The 18768-nt window shown below is 31.9% G+C and overlaps 2 protein-coding genes across 6 annotated transcripts; both read left to right on the plus strand.

Annotated features, from left to right (window-relative positions):
- The first annotated feature begins 9239 nt into the window (after positions 1-9239).
- Positions 9240-12318, plus strand: LOC131020548 (cytokinin riboside 5'-monophosphate phosphoribohydrolase LOG1). 2 transcript variants are annotated; one of them, XM_057949443.1, is made up of 8 exons: positions 9240-9424; positions 9459-9595; positions 10219-10316; positions 10452-10482; positions 11032-11131; positions 11542-11612; positions 11707-11850; positions 11983-12318. In XM_057949443.1, the coding sequence occupies exons 2-8, from the start codon at positions 9476-9478 to the stop codon at positions 12076-12078; spliced, it is 660 nt and encodes a 219-aa protein (XP_057805426.1). In that variant the 5' UTR covers positions 9240-9424; positions 9459-9475; the 3' UTR covers positions 12079-12318. The 2 variants fall into 2 exon arrangements, with proteins under 2 accessions (XP_057805426.1, XP_057805427.1); XM_057949444.1 differs by lacking the exons at positions 9240-9424; positions 9459-9595 and adding an exon at positions 10048-10098.
- Positions 12319-13910: 1592 nt separating this feature from the next.
- On the plus strand, positions 13911-18415 carry LOC131020546 (uncharacterized). Of its 4 annotated transcripts, XM_057949439.1 has the most exons (8): positions 13968-14136; positions 14230-14594; positions 14983-15169; positions 15252-15502; positions 16192-16306; positions 16829-16921; positions 17180-17323; positions 18084-18415. In XM_057949439.1, the coding sequence occupies exons 1-8, from the start codon at positions 14014-14016 to the stop codon at positions 18186-18188; spliced, it is 1383 nt and encodes a 460-aa protein (XP_057805422.1). In that variant the 5' UTR covers positions 13968-14013; the 3' UTR covers positions 18189-18415. The 4 variants fall into 4 exon arrangements, with proteins under 4 accessions (XP_057805423.1, XP_057805422.1, XP_057805424.1 ...); XM_057949440.1 differs by having other exon boundaries at positions 13911-14594; XM_057949441.1 differs by lacking the exon at positions 18084-18415 and having other exon boundaries at positions 13979-14136; positions 17184-17276.
- The last annotated feature ends 353 nt before the right edge of the window (positions 18416-18768 follow it).

Here is an 18768-nt window from a genome sequence, read left to right on the forward strand (position 1 = left end):
TTACGTGGTTCGATCGTATGACCTACATCCACAGAAGATTAGTAGATAATTTTCACTATCAAGAATAAGAAGCAATACAGAATTACAACAATGAGCTTGAGATCACAGCTCACAAGCCTAACTTCAAGGCTACTGTTTTCAGACCTCTCTCGACGATCTTTTCTACAATGAATTCTACAAACTTCGTGAACTGAGAAGACATGAAGAGAGTATTTATACATGAATTTTAACCAAGAAACGAGTCCACAACTGAGCTCAAAGATGACTTGCACGCAAAGAGCGTCTGTTAGTTTGTTATAACGAACTACTCCCTCCGTCCCATAAAAATATGCATAGTTTTTCTTTTTCATTCGTTTCATAAAAACATGCATAGTCCATTCACAGCAAGAATTCTCCCACTAAACATCACAATCAATGTGAAACTCTTTCTCCCTTCACACTACACTTTACATGATTTCTTAATTAAAACTTGCGCTCTCATGCTGCATATTTTTATGGGACGGAGGGAGTAACTCCGTATCTTAGACTTAAGACCTTCAGCTGCTGCATATTTGCACAAAGACCCTTCTAGTTTCCAATGCACTTAATTATACAGCCACTCTTAACAATTATTATTATTATTATGAAATCAAGAAAGTGTCAAAACCAAAGTTAGGTATTGTGGTACCAAAATGGGAGTACCGTCCAGCCATGCTACTTCTAGCTAGTTTGTTAAACAAAAGAGGTGGGTGTGATATGTTCGGATAAATCATGTGATAACGTGTCGTTTACTAGGCGTGATAAAATGATGATAGATTTTTTTTCTTTTTTTCTTTTTTGAGAACACTGTGCACATAAAAATGTGAAAACTACTCGCACGCAGGCGAGATTGAAGCTACATCTCACAAAGGAGAGTCTTTGAATGCCTCAAAGTTGTCGCTTGAGTTATGCCACATTGACTGATGATAGATCTTTACATATACAAAAAATTCATAAGTAAAATTAGTTCAAAGAGTAAAATTGAAAAGAAAATATTTTCCCCCTCTTTTAAAGTACCCACATTCACTTCATTTTTTTTCTTTTCATCCACATCAACTTTCATCTTTTGCTCTTTTCTTTTCTTTCTTTTTATTTGCATAAATAATTATTTTATTCGTAACTTACTTTAATAATATTCCCCTTAATATAATTATATAAAAAAGAATTCATTGTATTACTCTACATAAAAATAGAAAAGTGAATCATTTTGAAAAATACGACCAATATTGTAAAACAACCATTCATGTATAATTTTTTAAAATTGTAGTCAATTATTTTAAATGTATGAATCAAATTGCTCAATTTTTATAAATAAAGAAATAAGCATTAATAGAGAATAAACGAAAAATGAAAAAACAAAAGAAAAAGAAAAATATATCTACCATTTGATGTTAAGTAGTTAACTTTAAAAAAAAATTCCCTATTTTTTTCTTTTTCATAATAATAATAATAATTTTTAGACATGTATTTTAGATATACCAATGGGATATAAATCGGGTTAGATTGGGACGGGTAAGGCCAGCTAGCCAGTCAAGTGTGAAATCGAGAAAATAAATAGTTGAGCGCTGATTTAAGGTTTACTCCGTATCAGGTAGTGTGATTAATATTCAAGGTTAAATATAAAATTTTAAGTTTAAATTCACTGTGATGGTGTCTTTAAATTTCTTTATTTACTTATTAATTTATATAAAAAAAATTGTGACCAACAACGAAAACTGATTAACAATGGAATTGGAATGGACAGGTTTTTTTTCAAGAATTACAAGAGATAGAATATATAATCAAATAAGCAACTCGCAACTAGGAGATACCTCTACACCACACAAATGGAAAAACTACCCGCACGCGGGGGGGGAGGGGAGTATGTCTATATTATAAAAGAAATTTATTTTACAAAATTTGATTTGCTTGTTATATTGTTCCGTATATAATTAATTTAAAGATAATTGTGTTATTTAAAACTATATAATCTATAAAAAATATTATACATTATTATTACTATTATGCTCGTCTTTTAATAAAAAATACTTTAAATATACGGAATGTCCAAAAAAATTTTATCAAGGGCTGCCGCCCTTGAACCTCCGTACAAGTTCAGCCTCCTCCTAAATTAATTCCTAGCTCCGCCACTAACACAGGCGAGACCACTACTCACACAAATGTGGGAAAATTATCCGCACGCAAACGAGATTCAATCCAAGACCTCTCACAAAGGAAAAATTTTTTAATGCCTCAACTTTGTCACTTAAACTAGGTTTCATTAGCGTCAAATATACGTATATTGATCGTGCATATATATATATATGCATGAGGTCAAATTAATATTTCAGATTGAAGTTAAAATATATGCTTCCAACAAAAAAAAATTATAACAGAAAACGGGGTGAGGGAGGGACAGCATGCTTAGTTAAAGGAATGGCGTGTCATTATATACAAATAAAATGTTTCCTATAAATGGAGCATTAATGTCTCAATGTATAACCACACGTTTATATGTTAAGTTATGATGCACAGTGCTCTATGGTGACCACATCTGATTTCTTGAATTTTACCCATCTCTTTGCCCATCTCTCTCTCTCTCTCATATAGTTTAATTAGATTAGAAATTAACGCATGCAAATACTAAAAACAGAATCCCATGTCACACTGTCCATTTTGAAGTTTTGACAGTGGATATGAAAAAAGTTTTTAATCTTTTGGTACAATCCCAATGCTGCTACTCTTCCACCAAATTAGCAAGTGGGATCAGACACAAAGGGCATTTTTCCTTTTTCTTTAAAAAAATATATAAGATAAAAAAATTTAAGTTTGTTTGGAAGTAAGTAAATTGCTCTTTTGTGCTTTAGGATCATGAGGTTGAGTAAAATTTAACTAGATATTACTACTCACAAATGATACTCTTATAAAACCATCATTTTTATTTATAAGCAAAACTTGAATTAGAAATCATGACAAGATTTGTAGTGTACTAGTGTTCTTCTCTCTCTCAATTCATAGAAGATATCTATACTATATTAAAAAGGGAGTTCTCAATTTCAAATTGATTTCAAATCAATTTAGATGGCAATTTCGTAAATGAATTCAATTAAAGGGGGTGAAATTAATATTTAAAAAACTGCCAACAATAGGCATATACCATTTCCGTTAACTAACCCACGACTTTAGACATTACATTCTCTAATTATCTTCTACTAATATTAGTATTTTATTAGTACATGTTATTTTTGGTGAATTTAATACCATGCAGTAGCTTTTATTTATCATAAATAAATGTAAAAATTAATGATTATCAATTATGTGATGAGATGAATATATACATATTTATACATAAAAAAAAATAACATTTTAAAAAGAGTAGTGAAGATCTCAAGTGATGAGAATGGAAATATAGAAAACACAATGGAGCTCAAAATAAAATTGTTAAGGCTATAAGAAAGGGAAATTGAAATATATTTTGGTTTCAAAAATAAATCATACTCCATCCGTCCACAAAAAATAGTCAATTTTTGTCATTTTGGGACGCCCGTAAAAATTAATTAGTCTCTTTATCCACTTACAAATACAATTAATTATTATTATTAACAATAATGTGTATGAATTTTTATTATGAATATAAAGATAAATAAATTCATAAAAAAATTAACACTTTCTATTTAAAATTAAAATATAGTGCATGTGTTGGCTCTAAAAAGTTTACTAATTATATGTAGTATTAATTGTTGTTAGTTCAATATTGTACTATATATTTATATATGATCTTATAATTGGTTGATTTCATTGAATGAGTAATGCATCTATAATTTTGACAAATACTATATGTAGTCTTAGCCTAAATTAATAGATTATTCATGTATTATTGAATTGAAGAGTATCTATATCTTATATATAACAAAAGTTATGACTTCTTCAAAAATACTAATTGTGATTATTCTATCAATTTGTAAATGTTCGTTTTAAAATTTTAATCTTATGAAATATTAAAGTTTTTATTTTGTTAGTGTACTACTCTATTTTTTTTAGTACAACTATTGTATAAAATTAAACATTTCAAAATTAACTATGTGTATTTAGTAATTTTTCTAATTTAATACTCCCTCCGTCCCCAAAATAGGTTCCTCTTTGGGGACGGCACGAGTTTTAAGAAAAAATGGTAAAGTGTATTGATAGTGGAGAAAAATATGTTAAAATTAGTATTGGGAGTGGTGAAAAGGTGAAAAAGTGTGGTGAAAAAATGAAAAGTAAGAATAAATAAAGTATTATTAGTGGTGGGATAGTTGTCCAAAAATGGAAAGAAAAAAAGAGGAACTTATTTGGGAAACGTCCCAAAAAGGAAAAAGAGAAACTTATTTCAGAGACGGAGGGAGTATTATATACTATATATATATATATTTAATAATAACTATTATCGTGCATCGCACGATGGGCAAATCTAGTTAATCTAATTTGATACATCAACCACTTGATCACTTAAACCATATTATCCAAGTGACGTTTACTTTACATTATTGATAAAATATGTGATTGAATCAAGTAAAAATAGCTTATCTTTAAGAGTAGAATTTCTCTAATCTCACTCTTTCAATATAATAAGAATCAAGTAAAATTAGCTTAAATTTTTCAATAAAATAAAAATCAGGCAAAATTAGCTTAAATGATATAAATAATATCCCAAAGTTTAATGTAAATAGTAACGTACAATATTTTTATCTATTAAAGCCAATTATTCACTCCACTCTTTTCTGAAGGGAAGAAATAAAGAGTTTAATGAAATAGAAACGTATAATATTTAGAAGCTAAGACATATAATTCAATTTTTAAATTATTACATTAATATAAAAAATAGCAAAATTAACTAGAGGTGGTCTTGGGTACAACCGGGTGTACCGTACAACCGGATTGCACCCTCACTTAGACCCTAACCCGCACTCTTATCCGAATCCGTATCCTGATCCGAACCTTATAAATAACATTATTTTTAGGTGCGCGGGTCAATCCAGTTGTACAATACACCCGATTGTACCAAAGATTTTGTTTTTTAACTAAATGACAAGCAACTCGATTAGCTTCCCATTAAGCATGCAAAAAGTTCTAATGAGGTGTTTGGTTTGAGTATGAGCAATGATTGATAAAATAATTCAACTTATTCAAATATTTGATTTGATTATTCAATCTTAATGGATAGTCCGACCAGCACCTTAATCATGCAATTAAATCAATTCTATTAATTTTATTAATTTCATCTACCAAATTATACGCCTTATCTAAAGATGACCACCGGATTCTTACCCTGCAATATAGCTTCAAATAGTTGTCGTACAAAGAAGTTATCCACTCTTTTAATATCAAGAAAATGTAAAAAATAATGGCTAGGACATACTATTTTTACTAATTTAGAGTACTTAGTTATCATTATCCATCAAAATAAACAAGACTCACCCAGGGCACAATTTGCAAAATTTAATTTGTTCAAATACATCAACTTCCATATTTTGATTGTACACACTATAGTATTTTGTTTTCAAATACGCAGATTTTATATTGTTTGTAATTTTCTTTTGAATTTCATTTTCAAATAATTCGAAGCTGATGTAACTATCTGAATTACCAACGTGGACACGAATACCACCCTACATACAAAACGATATAATTTTGTTTTATACAATCAACGACGTGATTGTACTTTTTTTTTTTAATCATGCAATTAGTCTCAAAGTTAGCTTCAACTTCGTCAAACAATAAAATCAATAGAAAATCTGTGTATTTAAAAACAAAATTTCAAAGTCATATACAAAATAAAAAACGATGTTAGTATAGACTGTTATGTTGTTATGTCTTGAATTTCCAGCTTCGCACTTCGGGGGTCTCGTTGCAGTTTTGGACTTTTAGTCCAATTTGGGTGTTTTATTTCAGTACTATATATACTTGAGATTTGTAATCCTAGCCGCATAAGAAAATATGTTCTCCTCTCTGTTTGTGGACGTAGCCATATTAGTGAACTACGTAAATCTGTGTCTTCTTTACGTTTTTTGTTTAATTGTGCTCTTTAATCTTTTCCGCCACAACATTGACAAATCTCATTCCTCCACTTGTACTTTGAAAGGTGATTAAACCATTATCTAATTAAGTAGCCCATAGACAGTTCGCCTCATTTATGGCTCCCACTCAATCAATTAAATCGTATTGCAGTTTTAAGAACCTACATAAAATTTGATCCCCCACAAATTGTAGTTGTCACTATGTCGAATCGCCAGCATTAATTTGATACTTGGTCCATCAAAATGATAGTCTTATTATTATTTTCATATGTCCATAATTGTTTCTGAAAATGAGTTATTAACATTTAAATACATCAACTTTGGAGATAATCTAACTTTACACATGAATTTTAAAATGAGTAAAAAATACATGAACTTTAATGTTTTAGCAAATTTTACCACAAATTCAATTTTTGCTCAAATTAAAGCTGATTTGATAAATCGAAATGTTGATGTGTACTCATCGAACATTTTAAAAACGACATCGTACAGATCATCTCTAAACGACATCATTTTGAGAGGATTTACAAAACACTAAACCAGAAAATGTGAAAGTCTAGAAATTTTGTGATAAAAATTACTACTAAAATATTAAAGTTAAGTTAATATTTTTTTTACTCCTTTCAAAATTCATGTGCAAAATCAAACTACCCTCAAAGTTGATGTATTTAAATGCTAATAACCCTTTTAAAAATTATCCCCTATATTTTAAATCTCATTCACATTCAATATTTACACAAACTCAACCATTTAACACATCACTATTTGTGAGTCTCTTTCTCCACTCAATTTGATGGGTCCTAATCTTCACTTTATATACATTTTTAACCATTTATTAAAACTCGACTACCCGTGCCCCTCAAGACACATTATAATTTTCGTGGACGAGGAGAGTGTATAATTAAAAAAAAATCCCTTTTTCGTCTAATTATTTATAATAATTTGACCTCTATATTTAATTTTAATAATTTCATTAAATTACAAATTTTATTACATTAAATATGCCATTGAAATTAAGTTAAACACATATGAATATAGATATAATATAATGTGTATATTATGATGAGATCCAAAATGAAGTTAATAAATATTTAATTTAAATGATTAACTAATTAAATATTTTGTAATGAATAACACACACACACGTGTGTGCACTTTAATAAATATTTATATATATTTAAATTTAAAACTCACACACACACTTATATATAGAATAGTATCATCGCTTAGAGTTAGAATAGAGATATATACAGCTAAAAATATTTTCATTCATCGCGTTGTGAAAAATATTAGCCTACGATTTTTTTTTTTTAAAGAGGATTAATAATAATTTCTCATTTTTTTTCCTTAATGACTCGAATTTCCAATTTATTAATTGATGAGAAAGCGTTTTACCAACTAAGCTGCATTTCATCGTCTTAGCATACGACAAAGCTTTTTTCATGTAAACTTTAGCAAGATGCGGATGGCACCACATAATAGTTGCTAAGACAACAAGGTTTCTTTCATGCAAACTTTAGCAAGATGCGGATGGCACCACATAATAATTTTGTGTTAGTCTAATATTAAATTTGAATACCAATATTCTTTTAAGCAATTTAAATATTTATAATAAAATAGCAACCCACCGATTCATATCACATAACCTAAAAATAAGGAGATAACAACAAATTCCTTTTTGTTTGACTTGGGAAACTTGGGGAGAGGGTAGCGGTGGAATTTGAACTCTAAACCTCATTGTTTATAGACAGAAGTTCGCACCGCTTGGTATCTCCTTGAAGACATAACAACATATTCCTAACATCCTAAAAGTTGATCACAAATATATCCGCCTACCACTACCCCTCAACATTCGACTCGACTTAATTTAACTGCAATAACTTATAAAGTATACAATTTTTTTTGAATTAATTATGTCTAAATTATAGATCTTTTACCAAAATTTAGTTTTACATACCATCTTTAAAATTTGGCGTAATAATTATGAAATTATTGATTTAATCCAACTTTATTACCGATCAAAATTCCAACCAAACATATTAGTAATATGACTATCCGAATAATTAATGTTGTATAATCTGAGAAAAAATAAAATAATGTTTCTTGTACTTATCAAAACGATAATGTTGTAGCCATTGAACCAAACATCTTAAGCATTTATCGGTTTCTCCCTCCTAAATAACGTTGTTTGGTAAGTACAAAATATTATTATTTTGATAAGTTCAAACAACGTTGTTTTATTCTTCCCCAATTATATCATGTTAATTGTTCAGCTAATCATTCAATAGTAAATTAATTTGTTCTAAATTCTAATTATTAAAATTAGATGAAATTAATAATTTAATAATTAATGCGTCAAACTTGAAAGTTTGTATGCAATATTAGAAATCGATAAAACTTACCGTTACTCTTTTTTTTTAACCATAGACTCTATCAAAATATATTATAAATCAAATTGATAAATGCTAGGGTGAGCAAAATAACTGAATTGATCTAAATCGAAATATTAAAACAATTCCAAGGTGAGCAAAATAACTGAAATCAAATAACTGAATCGATCCAAATTGAAATATTAAAATACGGTTCGATTTTTTCGCTTTGATTATATTTTATTTTTCAAAAGAATTTGATTTTCGGTTCGTTTGATTTTATTATGTAAAAATCGAACAAAATCGAAAATCGAATTATATTAATATAATACATACATATATATATATATATATATAATTCATATACATAATTATATATAAATATTGATACATAATTGTGATATATAATTTAATTTTACCCTTTTCTTATTTTCATTTTGTTTAGATTTTTTGGTATTTTTCATTATTTTCGGATTATTTCAATTTTTTAATTTAATTCGTTTTAATTTTAAAATTTCGATTACTTCGATTCGATTTATTTTTTTTGAATTAAATATAAATTTAAGATTGATTTGATTTTACCAAAAAAATCGAATGGAAAACTGGAAGCACACCTTTAATAAAATTTGAACCACATACACGTTCACTTGTAAACTTCTTTTTAAAAAAATGAGGTGGTCGACACGTGGCAGTCACCAAGGCAAAATCGTGCATTTGATTTCCGCATGTGTAAATTAATAAATTCACATGGCGGTCCAATTTAATTTGTGAAGGACCAATAAGATGAAGCAGAAGAATTCCGTAGGAATCCTGTATTCTCTCTGTGTCGTATATGAGAGAGAGAGAGAGAGATAATTGTATGCGTGTGTATATATATACAGCGCGCAGATGGTGTGTGTAGAAGGGGAAGGGGACGCCATTTGAAGCAAATTTGTTGCCTTTATTCTAAGTTGTCACTCACATTTACATTTACAGATAGAAGACCAAACACATCAAAACACCAGAGAGAGAGAGAGAGAGAGAGAGAGAGAGAGAGAGAGAGAGAGAGAGAGAATGGAGAGAGAGAGTGAAGTGAAAACATCAAAGTTTAATACGATTTGTGTGTTCTGTGGCAGCAGCCAAGGCAACAAAGTCAGCTATCGAGAAGCAGCTATTGAACTCGGCAACGTTTTGGTACGTGTTTTCTCCATTTTTGGGATGATTCTCTCATTATCCTCTTTTAAAAGGTGTTGCTTTTCGTTCATATTTTGGTGCATGCTTCGTCGATCCATCAAATCTTGTCTCTTCATCTTCTACGATCTTCTATGTTAATGTTTTTGTTTTTCTGCAATAAATTTTTTCCTTGGATTAGTTCTCTGTTTCTCATAAGGATTTTTTTTAATTTTGGGTCGATTTTGATAGTTTTAGCTGTGATTTGATTTCTCTTCTTTACATTTTCATGCAAATATCTTCGTACTTCGATTTTTTTACAACCAATAAATAATGGAGTACAATTTATCTCTCTCTCTCTATATATATATATATTGAAATGACTCTTGAGTCCTTTCATGGAGATGAGAGAGAGAGATTGATCTTCACTTCATTTCCTAAGAATGAGTTCTTCTCTTCCTTAAAAGGGTACAAACATATTATATGAATGTACAACTACAACAGCACATGCTGCATATATTGTTGTGGTACAATTCATATTCTCTGTATTTCAACATATTGTATTGTACTATGATTCTAATAAGAATGTTGCATTTTGCTCTGTTTCTTCAAATCAGAAACCTAACATGTTTGATGTGAATTTTAAGGTCTCAAGGAACATTGATTTAGTGTATGGAGGAGGTAGCATAGGCCTAATGGGGTTGGTTTCTCAAGCTGTCCATGACGGCGGCCGCCACGTCACCGGGTGAGGAGCTTCTTTTAATCCCCCACTTTCACCTCAAAAAAACAAGTGTTGAAAACCAACAAAATTTGAGTTTAGTTTTTGCACATTTCCTCAGTAAAACTTATTTTTGTCTTGTTATTGGATCCCCATTTGCAGAGTGATTCCCAAGACGCTCATGCCTCGAGAGGTATGTCTGCTGTGGTGTTTGAAGAGTTCTTGAAAGTTTGAAACCACATTTTTATATTTGAATAAAGCTTATTACAATTCTTGATTTCAATTTCTTGCTTTTTGTTGCTGGCTTTGTGTTTGTTTTCCTTCAATGACCTTAGGCCACATGTTTCTTGCTTTTATGATGAAGCGAGAGTCCTTTTTGCTGTTGCTAAACCTTATCCTATCTATAGTGCGAGTACTTATATATATATTTATATATTGCAACAATCTACACTTTTTTGGACTCCCAAATTCTTTCTCTGAATTTCCCTTTTCTATCCATCCCTTATTTGCTGTCATCTGTTGTAGTTACCAGTTCTTGTATTCTTCTATCTTGGCCCTTCTCCACTGATTAAAATTCTTGAAAAAGGTGTGTTGTGTGTGTGTTTACCTGATTCTATATCAACCACTGCTTCTACAGTTGCTGATTTTTTTTTTAAACTTTAGTTTTGTATTAGTCCAAATTTCTGCAATAGTACTCACACAGACACACACTTGCTTTATGGGATTCTGCACTTTTTTGCAGTTAACTGGACAAACAGTAGGGAAAGTGAAGGCAGTTGCAGATATGCATCAAAGGAAAGCAGAAATGGCTAAGCATTCTGATGCTTTTATTGCCTTACCAGGTTTGTCAACATTGCCACAATCAATTCATTGTTCTAAAATTCCAACCCTAATTGATCAAGCATGAACTTGAAATGGTTTTGTGTTGAGCAACCAATGATTCTTGGATAGAGCTGCTTAGTTCTTTTGTTTTTGCTACATTCTTTTCATGGCCCCTTCAAAGAGTATAGTGATAAAGCACGACGACGATAAATGCCAATTCTTGAAATATTTTGCAAAGAGCTGAAGCCAGCTAAATTTTCAAGATTAAGATGTCTTTTAATGATCAAATTCTTGAATGAGAGAGAAACTACCTTAGTTTAGTAACTTTGTCCTGTTCAAGAACAACAATATATCTGCCACCTCCTCTTTTAATAAGATGCACTAATTCAATGTGATCATCACATGATCTTGATAATGTATGCAAACACAGGTGGTTATGGAACTCTAGAGGAACTGCTTGAAGTCATAACATGGGCTCAGCTCGGCATCCATGATAAGCCGGTACTCCTCATCTCCAACTCGAAAACAAAATGATAGTACTTAAAAACAGATCAAGAAACTAAGGGGGCCTATATCTATGGTATTCATTTTGCAGGTAGGTTTGCTGAATGTGGATGGATACTACAACTCGTTGCTCTCGTTCATCGACAAAGCAGTCGAGGAAGGCTTTATCAGCCCCAATGCTCGCCACATCATCGTGTCCGCACCAACAGCCAAAGAGCTTGTCAAGAAACTAGAGGTAATCAATTTTCCTCACTGCATCAAAAACATCTCAACATCTTCAAGAATGGTGAGATGACCTTGGTTTGAGACATGATCGAATAGTTGTTTCAAGATTCACATTGATCATAGATGTCTTGATGATTTGTAGGAGTACGTGCCGCGCCACGAAAGAGTGGCTTCAAAACTGAACTGGGAGATGGAGCAGCAGCTTGGCTACTCCCAAAATTGTGATATTTCCAGATGACTTCTTCTCACTATATACAGATTTTCATTACATCTTGGGATTATTAGGGCATGGAAGAAGCTAACATGGGAGTTTTTTAACAATATTTTTTTGTTTAAGGGTATTTTTGTAAATTTGTATGGGATTTACTTACAAACTTTATGTTAGTTGTTATTATCTGCCTATTTTCCACTGCAAATGGAAATGATGACAATGTGTAATACTCCCCATCTAATGTTACCTTACTATATTCTACTCTCATGCGGTGCTAGTGTCTGAAAAAATAATATTCAATGCACAAAATATCGTCGACGATTAAAAAAAAGACGAGCAATAGACATGATATATTTTAATAAAGGTAATTAAATAGTATACAAAATGATTTCCGTACATTAAATTTTGTAGGGAAATTAAATGTGATACGTTTTACCAATTGAACTGCGTTTTGTCGCACGCATTCGAGGCGTATTTGAAAACGAAGGTAAAAGTTATGGGCATGGCTGATGGTCGGTCATTGATTGATCAGTTCATAAATTTTTTATTTATTTTTTGCCCTTTTTCATTGAGAATAATGATTGTTACAAAATATTAGTGGTCCAAGTGTTCCACATTAGGGTGGTGGGGGAAAGAAAATTGAGGACCATTGTCTTAATTTATTTATTTTTTAGTTTTTGAATAAACGTGTATGGATTATGGAGTATAATAATTATGGCTCTTGTTTGTTGTTATGAATGAATGATGGGACCAAAACTTTCTGGAAGCAGACAACATTGATGAAATAGACATTCTTTTGGGGCTGGTTTTTCTTGTATCAAACAAACGTGCTTCGTTTGTTTCTTCCCTTTTTTAAAAAGACCTTTCTAAGTCTTTAAATAAATATGGGATTGAGATTAAACGTACAATAAAGTATTTTATATTTCACTTTTAATTTTATTATTTTTTCATATTTTTTTGTCAACTTTAACTTTATATGCTTTATAATTTATTTTATATAATTATTTTTTATCATTAATTTTATTTTTATTAATTAATAATAGGTTGATAAATTCAAAGTTATGGTATAATTTTTTTAAATAAAAATTAAGAATAATTTATAATAGAAAATTAAATAATATTTTTATAAACATGATCTCGTCCCCTAAACATTAGAACATACCATAAGGGAATGGTAAGGTTATAAAATATTTAACCTTAGGGCACATTTGGTATGTGGTATGTGATAATGTGTAATATATATTTGGCTGGAGTGTTAATTAATTTATTAGATATCAATATTATATTTGGTAAGATATATATATAAAAAAAATATACTTACATTATTACACCTTTTAGGTGTGGTACTGTACATAATAAAAATAAAAGACATGAATAGTAGATAAACGAGTCTTAGAGTACAAATCAAGAATAAAACTACATTATTGGTATACTTATAATTTAATGGTTGAATTCTATGTAAATTATGTCTGAAATAGTTGTGTAATTGTCTGAATTTTGAAAATTAAAATTTGGCTCCTTATGAGATTCGGATTCAGTACCCTGAATTCATCCAACAAAGTGATGAATCAATTGTAAATCTAAATGATTTAAGGGTCAAAAATAATTTATGTTCAGTATTTTAAAATAATGTTTTATTCCAACATATCCCCATATCATAAATGGATAGTGATAATTTTCATACTCTTTGTGAATATACAAAAAATATGCACTATTTCTTTTATTTTAAAAATATAAAAAAAAATATGCACTATTAATTTGTTATAAGTTATAACTAATGAACGATGTGGGCAGAAGTGGGCATCAAAATCTGGTTTGCGGACTATAATTAAAAAAAATTGCCAACTTCTGGTTATAAAATAAACGAAAATCCCCCTTCAAAAGAAAATTAAAATAAAATGACAATTCTATAATTTTGCGTTTGATTATATAAATAAAAGTGGGTATTTGAAATTTTGCCGCATGCTAATTCTAATTGAAATTATTAATCAAGTGATTAAGCGGTATCACGATCCTTCGATTTTGAATCAGGCATCACAAATTCACAACCAAAATCCATGTCGTCACTTCAGTAGATTGAACAAAGTATTTAATTAGTTGATATTGGTTCGGATTATAATTTTGATCTGCCAAAGAATCTCAAATTGGAGCCAAAAACCTCTGTAAAATTTTCTGCAGACCATGGCGCCGCCCGATCTCCGCCGCCCCTTCAAACGGGCTGCAATCTCCGACCAACAGAGGCGGCGGGAGATCTCCTTGCAGCGGCAGGCCCAGAACCGCCGCGACGCCCAGCACCAGGCCCGCTTTTTGGCGCTCACTACTCTCTCCCTTCAAAACGATTCTGCCGCGCCCGCGCCCGAGCCCGAATACGAACACAGCGAGCCCGATTTCGAATTCGAGCCAGAGTCCGAAGTGAAGGCCAAAGATTTTGATGTTAGAGAAGCGGCCAGCCTAAGAGGGCAAGAAGCGCGGCGATGGTTCGCGAAGCAGCTCATGCTGCCCGAATGGATGATTGATGTTCCCGACCGCTTGAATTCGGACTGGTATTTGCTGCTGAGCTATTTCCTTTACTATTTGAATGTGTCAATTTGATTCAGTATTACTATCTTTTGTTTATATGAGATTTTGAGTTCAAGTCCTTGATATTTTGGTCAAACTAGGTTAAAGATTGTTTGCGTTGATTGAAAGAGGGGAACTTGCTTGATGACTTGTAGTACTAATTAAATGTGATTCTAATAATCTCATGCAGTTTGTGGAGATATTTTCTCAATTGATAGCATAAAATGTAGAAAAGAGAGGAACTTTCGTCGCTTCAATGGCTATGTAGATATCTGAATTTATTTGAAGGGTTGCTGAGAAAAGTTAAAAGGGAGCTAAATTGAGTGATCTGATGTGCTTATGAAGGTGCATTTTCTTATTTTGGTTGTGCAGGTATGTATGTGCTAGACCGGCTGGGAAACGTTGCTTTGTGGTGTCATCTAACGGTGTCACGGTTAGTAGGTTACGCAATGGTAGTTTGCTGCATCGCTTTCCATCTGCTTTACCCAATGGTGCCAAGACCAATAACAGCAGCCGGTCTGGCCAATCTTATTGTATACTCGACTGTATATTTCACGAGGTAGTAGGTTTCTCATCCTTTCATGGTCTTATTCCTTGAATGTGTTATATGACGTGTTATGTTACATAATATGACTTGGTAGGCTGATCAGACATACTATGTCATTGACATGGTTTGCTGGGCGGGAATGTCGATGTATGAATGCACCACCGAATTCAGATTTTTCTGGTTGAGCAGCAAGCTTGCTGAGTCGGAGGCTTGCAATGATCCTTCGCCTTACCATAAATATACGTTCAGAACTCTGGTCGTATACAACTGCGACCAGGAGGGTCTAAAAGCAGCTTATACTGCACCAGTGTCGTATGTGAAGGACGGGCTCTTGTTCTACAATAAGTAAGGCTTTTCTTCATCTTTTCTTAGGATTGGTAGAATCACTATTTTTTGTTTTTTATAATAACCAATTTGTTGTATGAGCAGCGTACAAAATTTTCACCAAATAAGCCTCTTTTTTTCTGGATTCATATTTGTGGAAATTTATCGCATAACCAGAATGAAAGGACTAGAATAGAAAGAAGGAAAGAGAAAGGGTTCAGTCTTACAGACAACCTTCACAACTAGGAATATACTTGCCCAATTTTCTTAATGCTAATTTGAAAATGAAGGAAATAAAAAACGGAAGACTGTAATTGTTTAAACAAAAAAAGTAAAAGCAATCTTGAAGTTACTTTGCAGCTCCTGAAATTTCTAACTAAATAAGAGTGAGTTCAGAGCTCGTTGCTTCTTCGTCCTGCTACAGTGTAAATACTACGTTACACTTATTCTACCGATCTCCACATTATTTACAAATACACGTTATGTACTGTGTATCAAAGGATCTTGCACAAGTATTTTTTCAATAATCATACTTCTCCTTTCTCTTTTTGTCACTATATTCTACGAAAGACTTTCCATTTTTTTCCTTCTCAAATCTATTAAGTGCTTAAAGTATGTTAGTGTGATACTTTCTTGACTAATTATTGTGCTTTTTATGGTGCAGTCTCTTTCTTCTCAAATTCTGATGTTTTCAACTCTGATTTTCTCAGGAATGCACATTATGAATCAGGAAATACCCCTTTGGTATTAGTCTGGAAGGATGAGAATTGTAGTCAGTATGTTCTTGATACGGATAGTAATGGACAAATTCCAAATCAGCAACAGGTATATATCATGTCACTTGAAATTACTTCTATGCATAGATTATCATGTCAGGGCTTCTTGTTGCACTGCGAAAGGTCTCTTTCCTCAGTAACTTCATAGTATGAGGTTTGAAATACAGAGACAATCCTACTCGAAGGGTAGTCTTACATTAAACCTTTTCTACTATTTCTGGTCAGTTTATTGTTATTGTCCCCATGCTGATAGAGAGTAAATTATCGAAGAAAAGATGTAACATCTTCATGTACTCTGATAGATCCTCAGCGAGTGACGTCACAAAAGAAGAAATCGTTGCATTTACGTCTTTTTACTTTTTCTCTGCTAGTGTCTTGTGCAAGGAGCCACTTTTACGTCGATATTTCTATCATATGATTCTAGAAAAGTCATTTAGTATTTCTGTAATATCATCTCAGCACATTGCATGACTGCATGTACAATAGGCTTCCCAACATGTTTAACAATTAATGAGAAGTAAATGGCTGAATATTTCTGTAAATCCAATATTTCCTGTTGTTCAATTATCAGGTAGTGTTGGAGCTACTAGATGATGGGAGACTGGCTACCCTAGATGATCCTCCTGTTATATTTGGTTGCTTGGACAGTGATTTCATCCAAAAGGTGTGTTTGAAATTATTTCTTAAAATTCAAAAGTAAAGAAACTTCTGACATTGTTCATTTTTGCTTTTGAAAAACGAATTGGTTTCCAGAGGTTGATTGGTAAGTTAATATAAAAGACCTTAAAGGTTTCTCGAAGCTACGAATAGCTTAATTGAACTCCACTATTTGACAAAGACTCTGGCTGTTGTAGATAAACTAGAAACACAAACACAATATGCATGCCAGGTTTTCAGAATACTACTGATACAAGGTTTTCAGACAGGAATTCAGACTGGTGATCTCCTAAGATTTGCCATCAACGAAGGGGCTTTATGTTTTAAAGATGGGCAACTAGAAAGAGCTGATCTAAACTATCTTGGGAAACCTAACCGTGCACGAGCATTTGCTGATAGTTACTCCAAGGTAAGCAGACAATTTTAAACTGTTTTTCGTTGAATTCATGTAGTCCATTCCATATAAAATGAATAATCATGTCACAGCATTTTGTTGACCCAAAATATGATCTTTCAACCTTTTTGTGCATAACTTGTCACCATAAAGCTCAAGCCATTTTTTTTTATCAGTTAATGAAAGAGTCTCAGCTCGTTAGTTGGGACATGGACTTCATTTAATGCTGAACATCAAATTTAGTTCCATCCAACGTTATAATGATGACAGAGTTCACCAAGATAACATGCTTTTGATCTCTCATTAGAAACTTCTATATGATGTTCCCATCTTTCCTTGGTGCTGAAACATCAACCACGGGTCACTTAAATTCTACTTGGCTTCAACCACCCTATATCAGAAGTTGCAAATGATGATAATGCTCTGATTGTTTAATCACATTTGCTCATGCAGAATCGTGAATCTATTTATATGTTTAGATGTACTCTAGGTCCAGTTCATGCTGCTTCTTTTCTCGATTTGGTTTATAACTTGAACAAAGTCAAGTGAGGCCCACAAAAATCGCGATAAAAGGAATCTGGGAGATACACTTTGAACTTAGAATTGGCAGCCAAAATATATTTTCAGACCGTTATTGTATTGGCAATGGATAAGGGTCAGACAAGAGTATGGATACAGATTTTCATTTTCAATCCTCTCTCACGTGTTCCGTAGATGAATACGCTTGTTTTGGCGACACTCTAACGCATGTATTCATGTCATTAACTTGTTTCAGGTCATGTTCCAGTACGCAGCTCGGCATTCTCCTCTCAGAATAGAGCATCTTGTTGCATCATTCGATTCATCCAACGAAGAACGAGACGTAGATATGGTTGGTTGAAAATCTGGGTGGTTTGCTTTGCAGTGGCAGATGCTGGTGAGGAGCTAAATTTATCTTTCTCTGTGAATCATTGTCATTTTGAAAGATCTTTTTGGTGCTGTGTTGAATGGAAATCACATGTATGATCAAAACTCAAAAGCAGTAGGGTCATTAATTTGGAAGAATCTTAACCGTTCATCAAACGTACTCATTTATAGAGACGAATATAAAAAATGATTGTTCGGTTATTTGCACAGCATAAGAGGTCCAGGTGTTTTTAATTTTTTTTTTTTATTATTATTTTTTTTTAATTTCAAGAAACAAGTATAGTTTGTAATTATTGTGGTGCTTGTATGTTTTTATGAATGATGGGACCAAAACTTTTGGGCAGCAGACAACATTGATGAATAGACAAGACAACGACCCCTTTTGGTGATGTTTCTTCTTGTATCAGACAAATGGGGTTATTTCATTTTCAAATGTTTTTATAAGTAATATTTGAAGTCTCTAAATATAAGACACTTATCATAAAAACGATGGTTTAGAGTAGTGTATGATGAGAAATTCCTCCCAAATCTGTTCTTAACTAAAAACTTACAAA

Source organism: Salvia miltiorrhiza, chromosome 4, assembly GCF_028751815.1.
Source record: "Salvia miltiorrhiza cultivar Shanhuang (shh) chromosome 4, IMPLAD_Smil_shh, whole genome shotgun sequence".
NCBI classification, from domain to species: domain Eukaryota; kingdom Viridiplantae; phylum Streptophyta; class Magnoliopsida; order Lamiales; family Lamiaceae; genus Salvia; species Salvia miltiorrhiza.

Excerpts from the sequence above, each read along its gene's own strand:
- LOC131020548 (XM_057949443.1), top strand. The coding sequence starts at position 9,476 with ATGGAGAGAGAGAGTGAAGTGAAAACATCAAAGTTTAATACGATTTGT. Across the intron at positions 9,596-10,218 it reads TTGAACTCGGCAACGTTTTG|GTCTCAAGGAACATTGATTT; the intron begins GTACGTGTTTTC and ends GTGAATTTTAAG. Across the intron at positions 11,613-11,706 it reads TCGGCATCCATGATAAGCCG|GTAGGTTTGCTGAATGTGGA; the intron begins GTACTCCTCATC and ends TTCATTTTGCAG.
- LOC131020546 (XM_057949439.1), top strand. The coding sequence starts at position 14,014 with ATGCTAATTCTAATTGAAATTATTAATCAAGTGATTAAGCGGTATCAC. Across the intron at positions 14,595-14,982 it reads GACCGCTTGAATTCGGACTG|GTATGTATGTGCTAGACCGG; the intron begins GTATTTGCTGCT and ends TTGGTTGTGCAG. Across the intron at positions 17,324-18,083 it reads TTGCTGATAGTTACTCCAAG|GTCATGTTCCAGTACGCAGC; the intron begins GTAAGCAGACAA and ends AACTTGTTTCAG.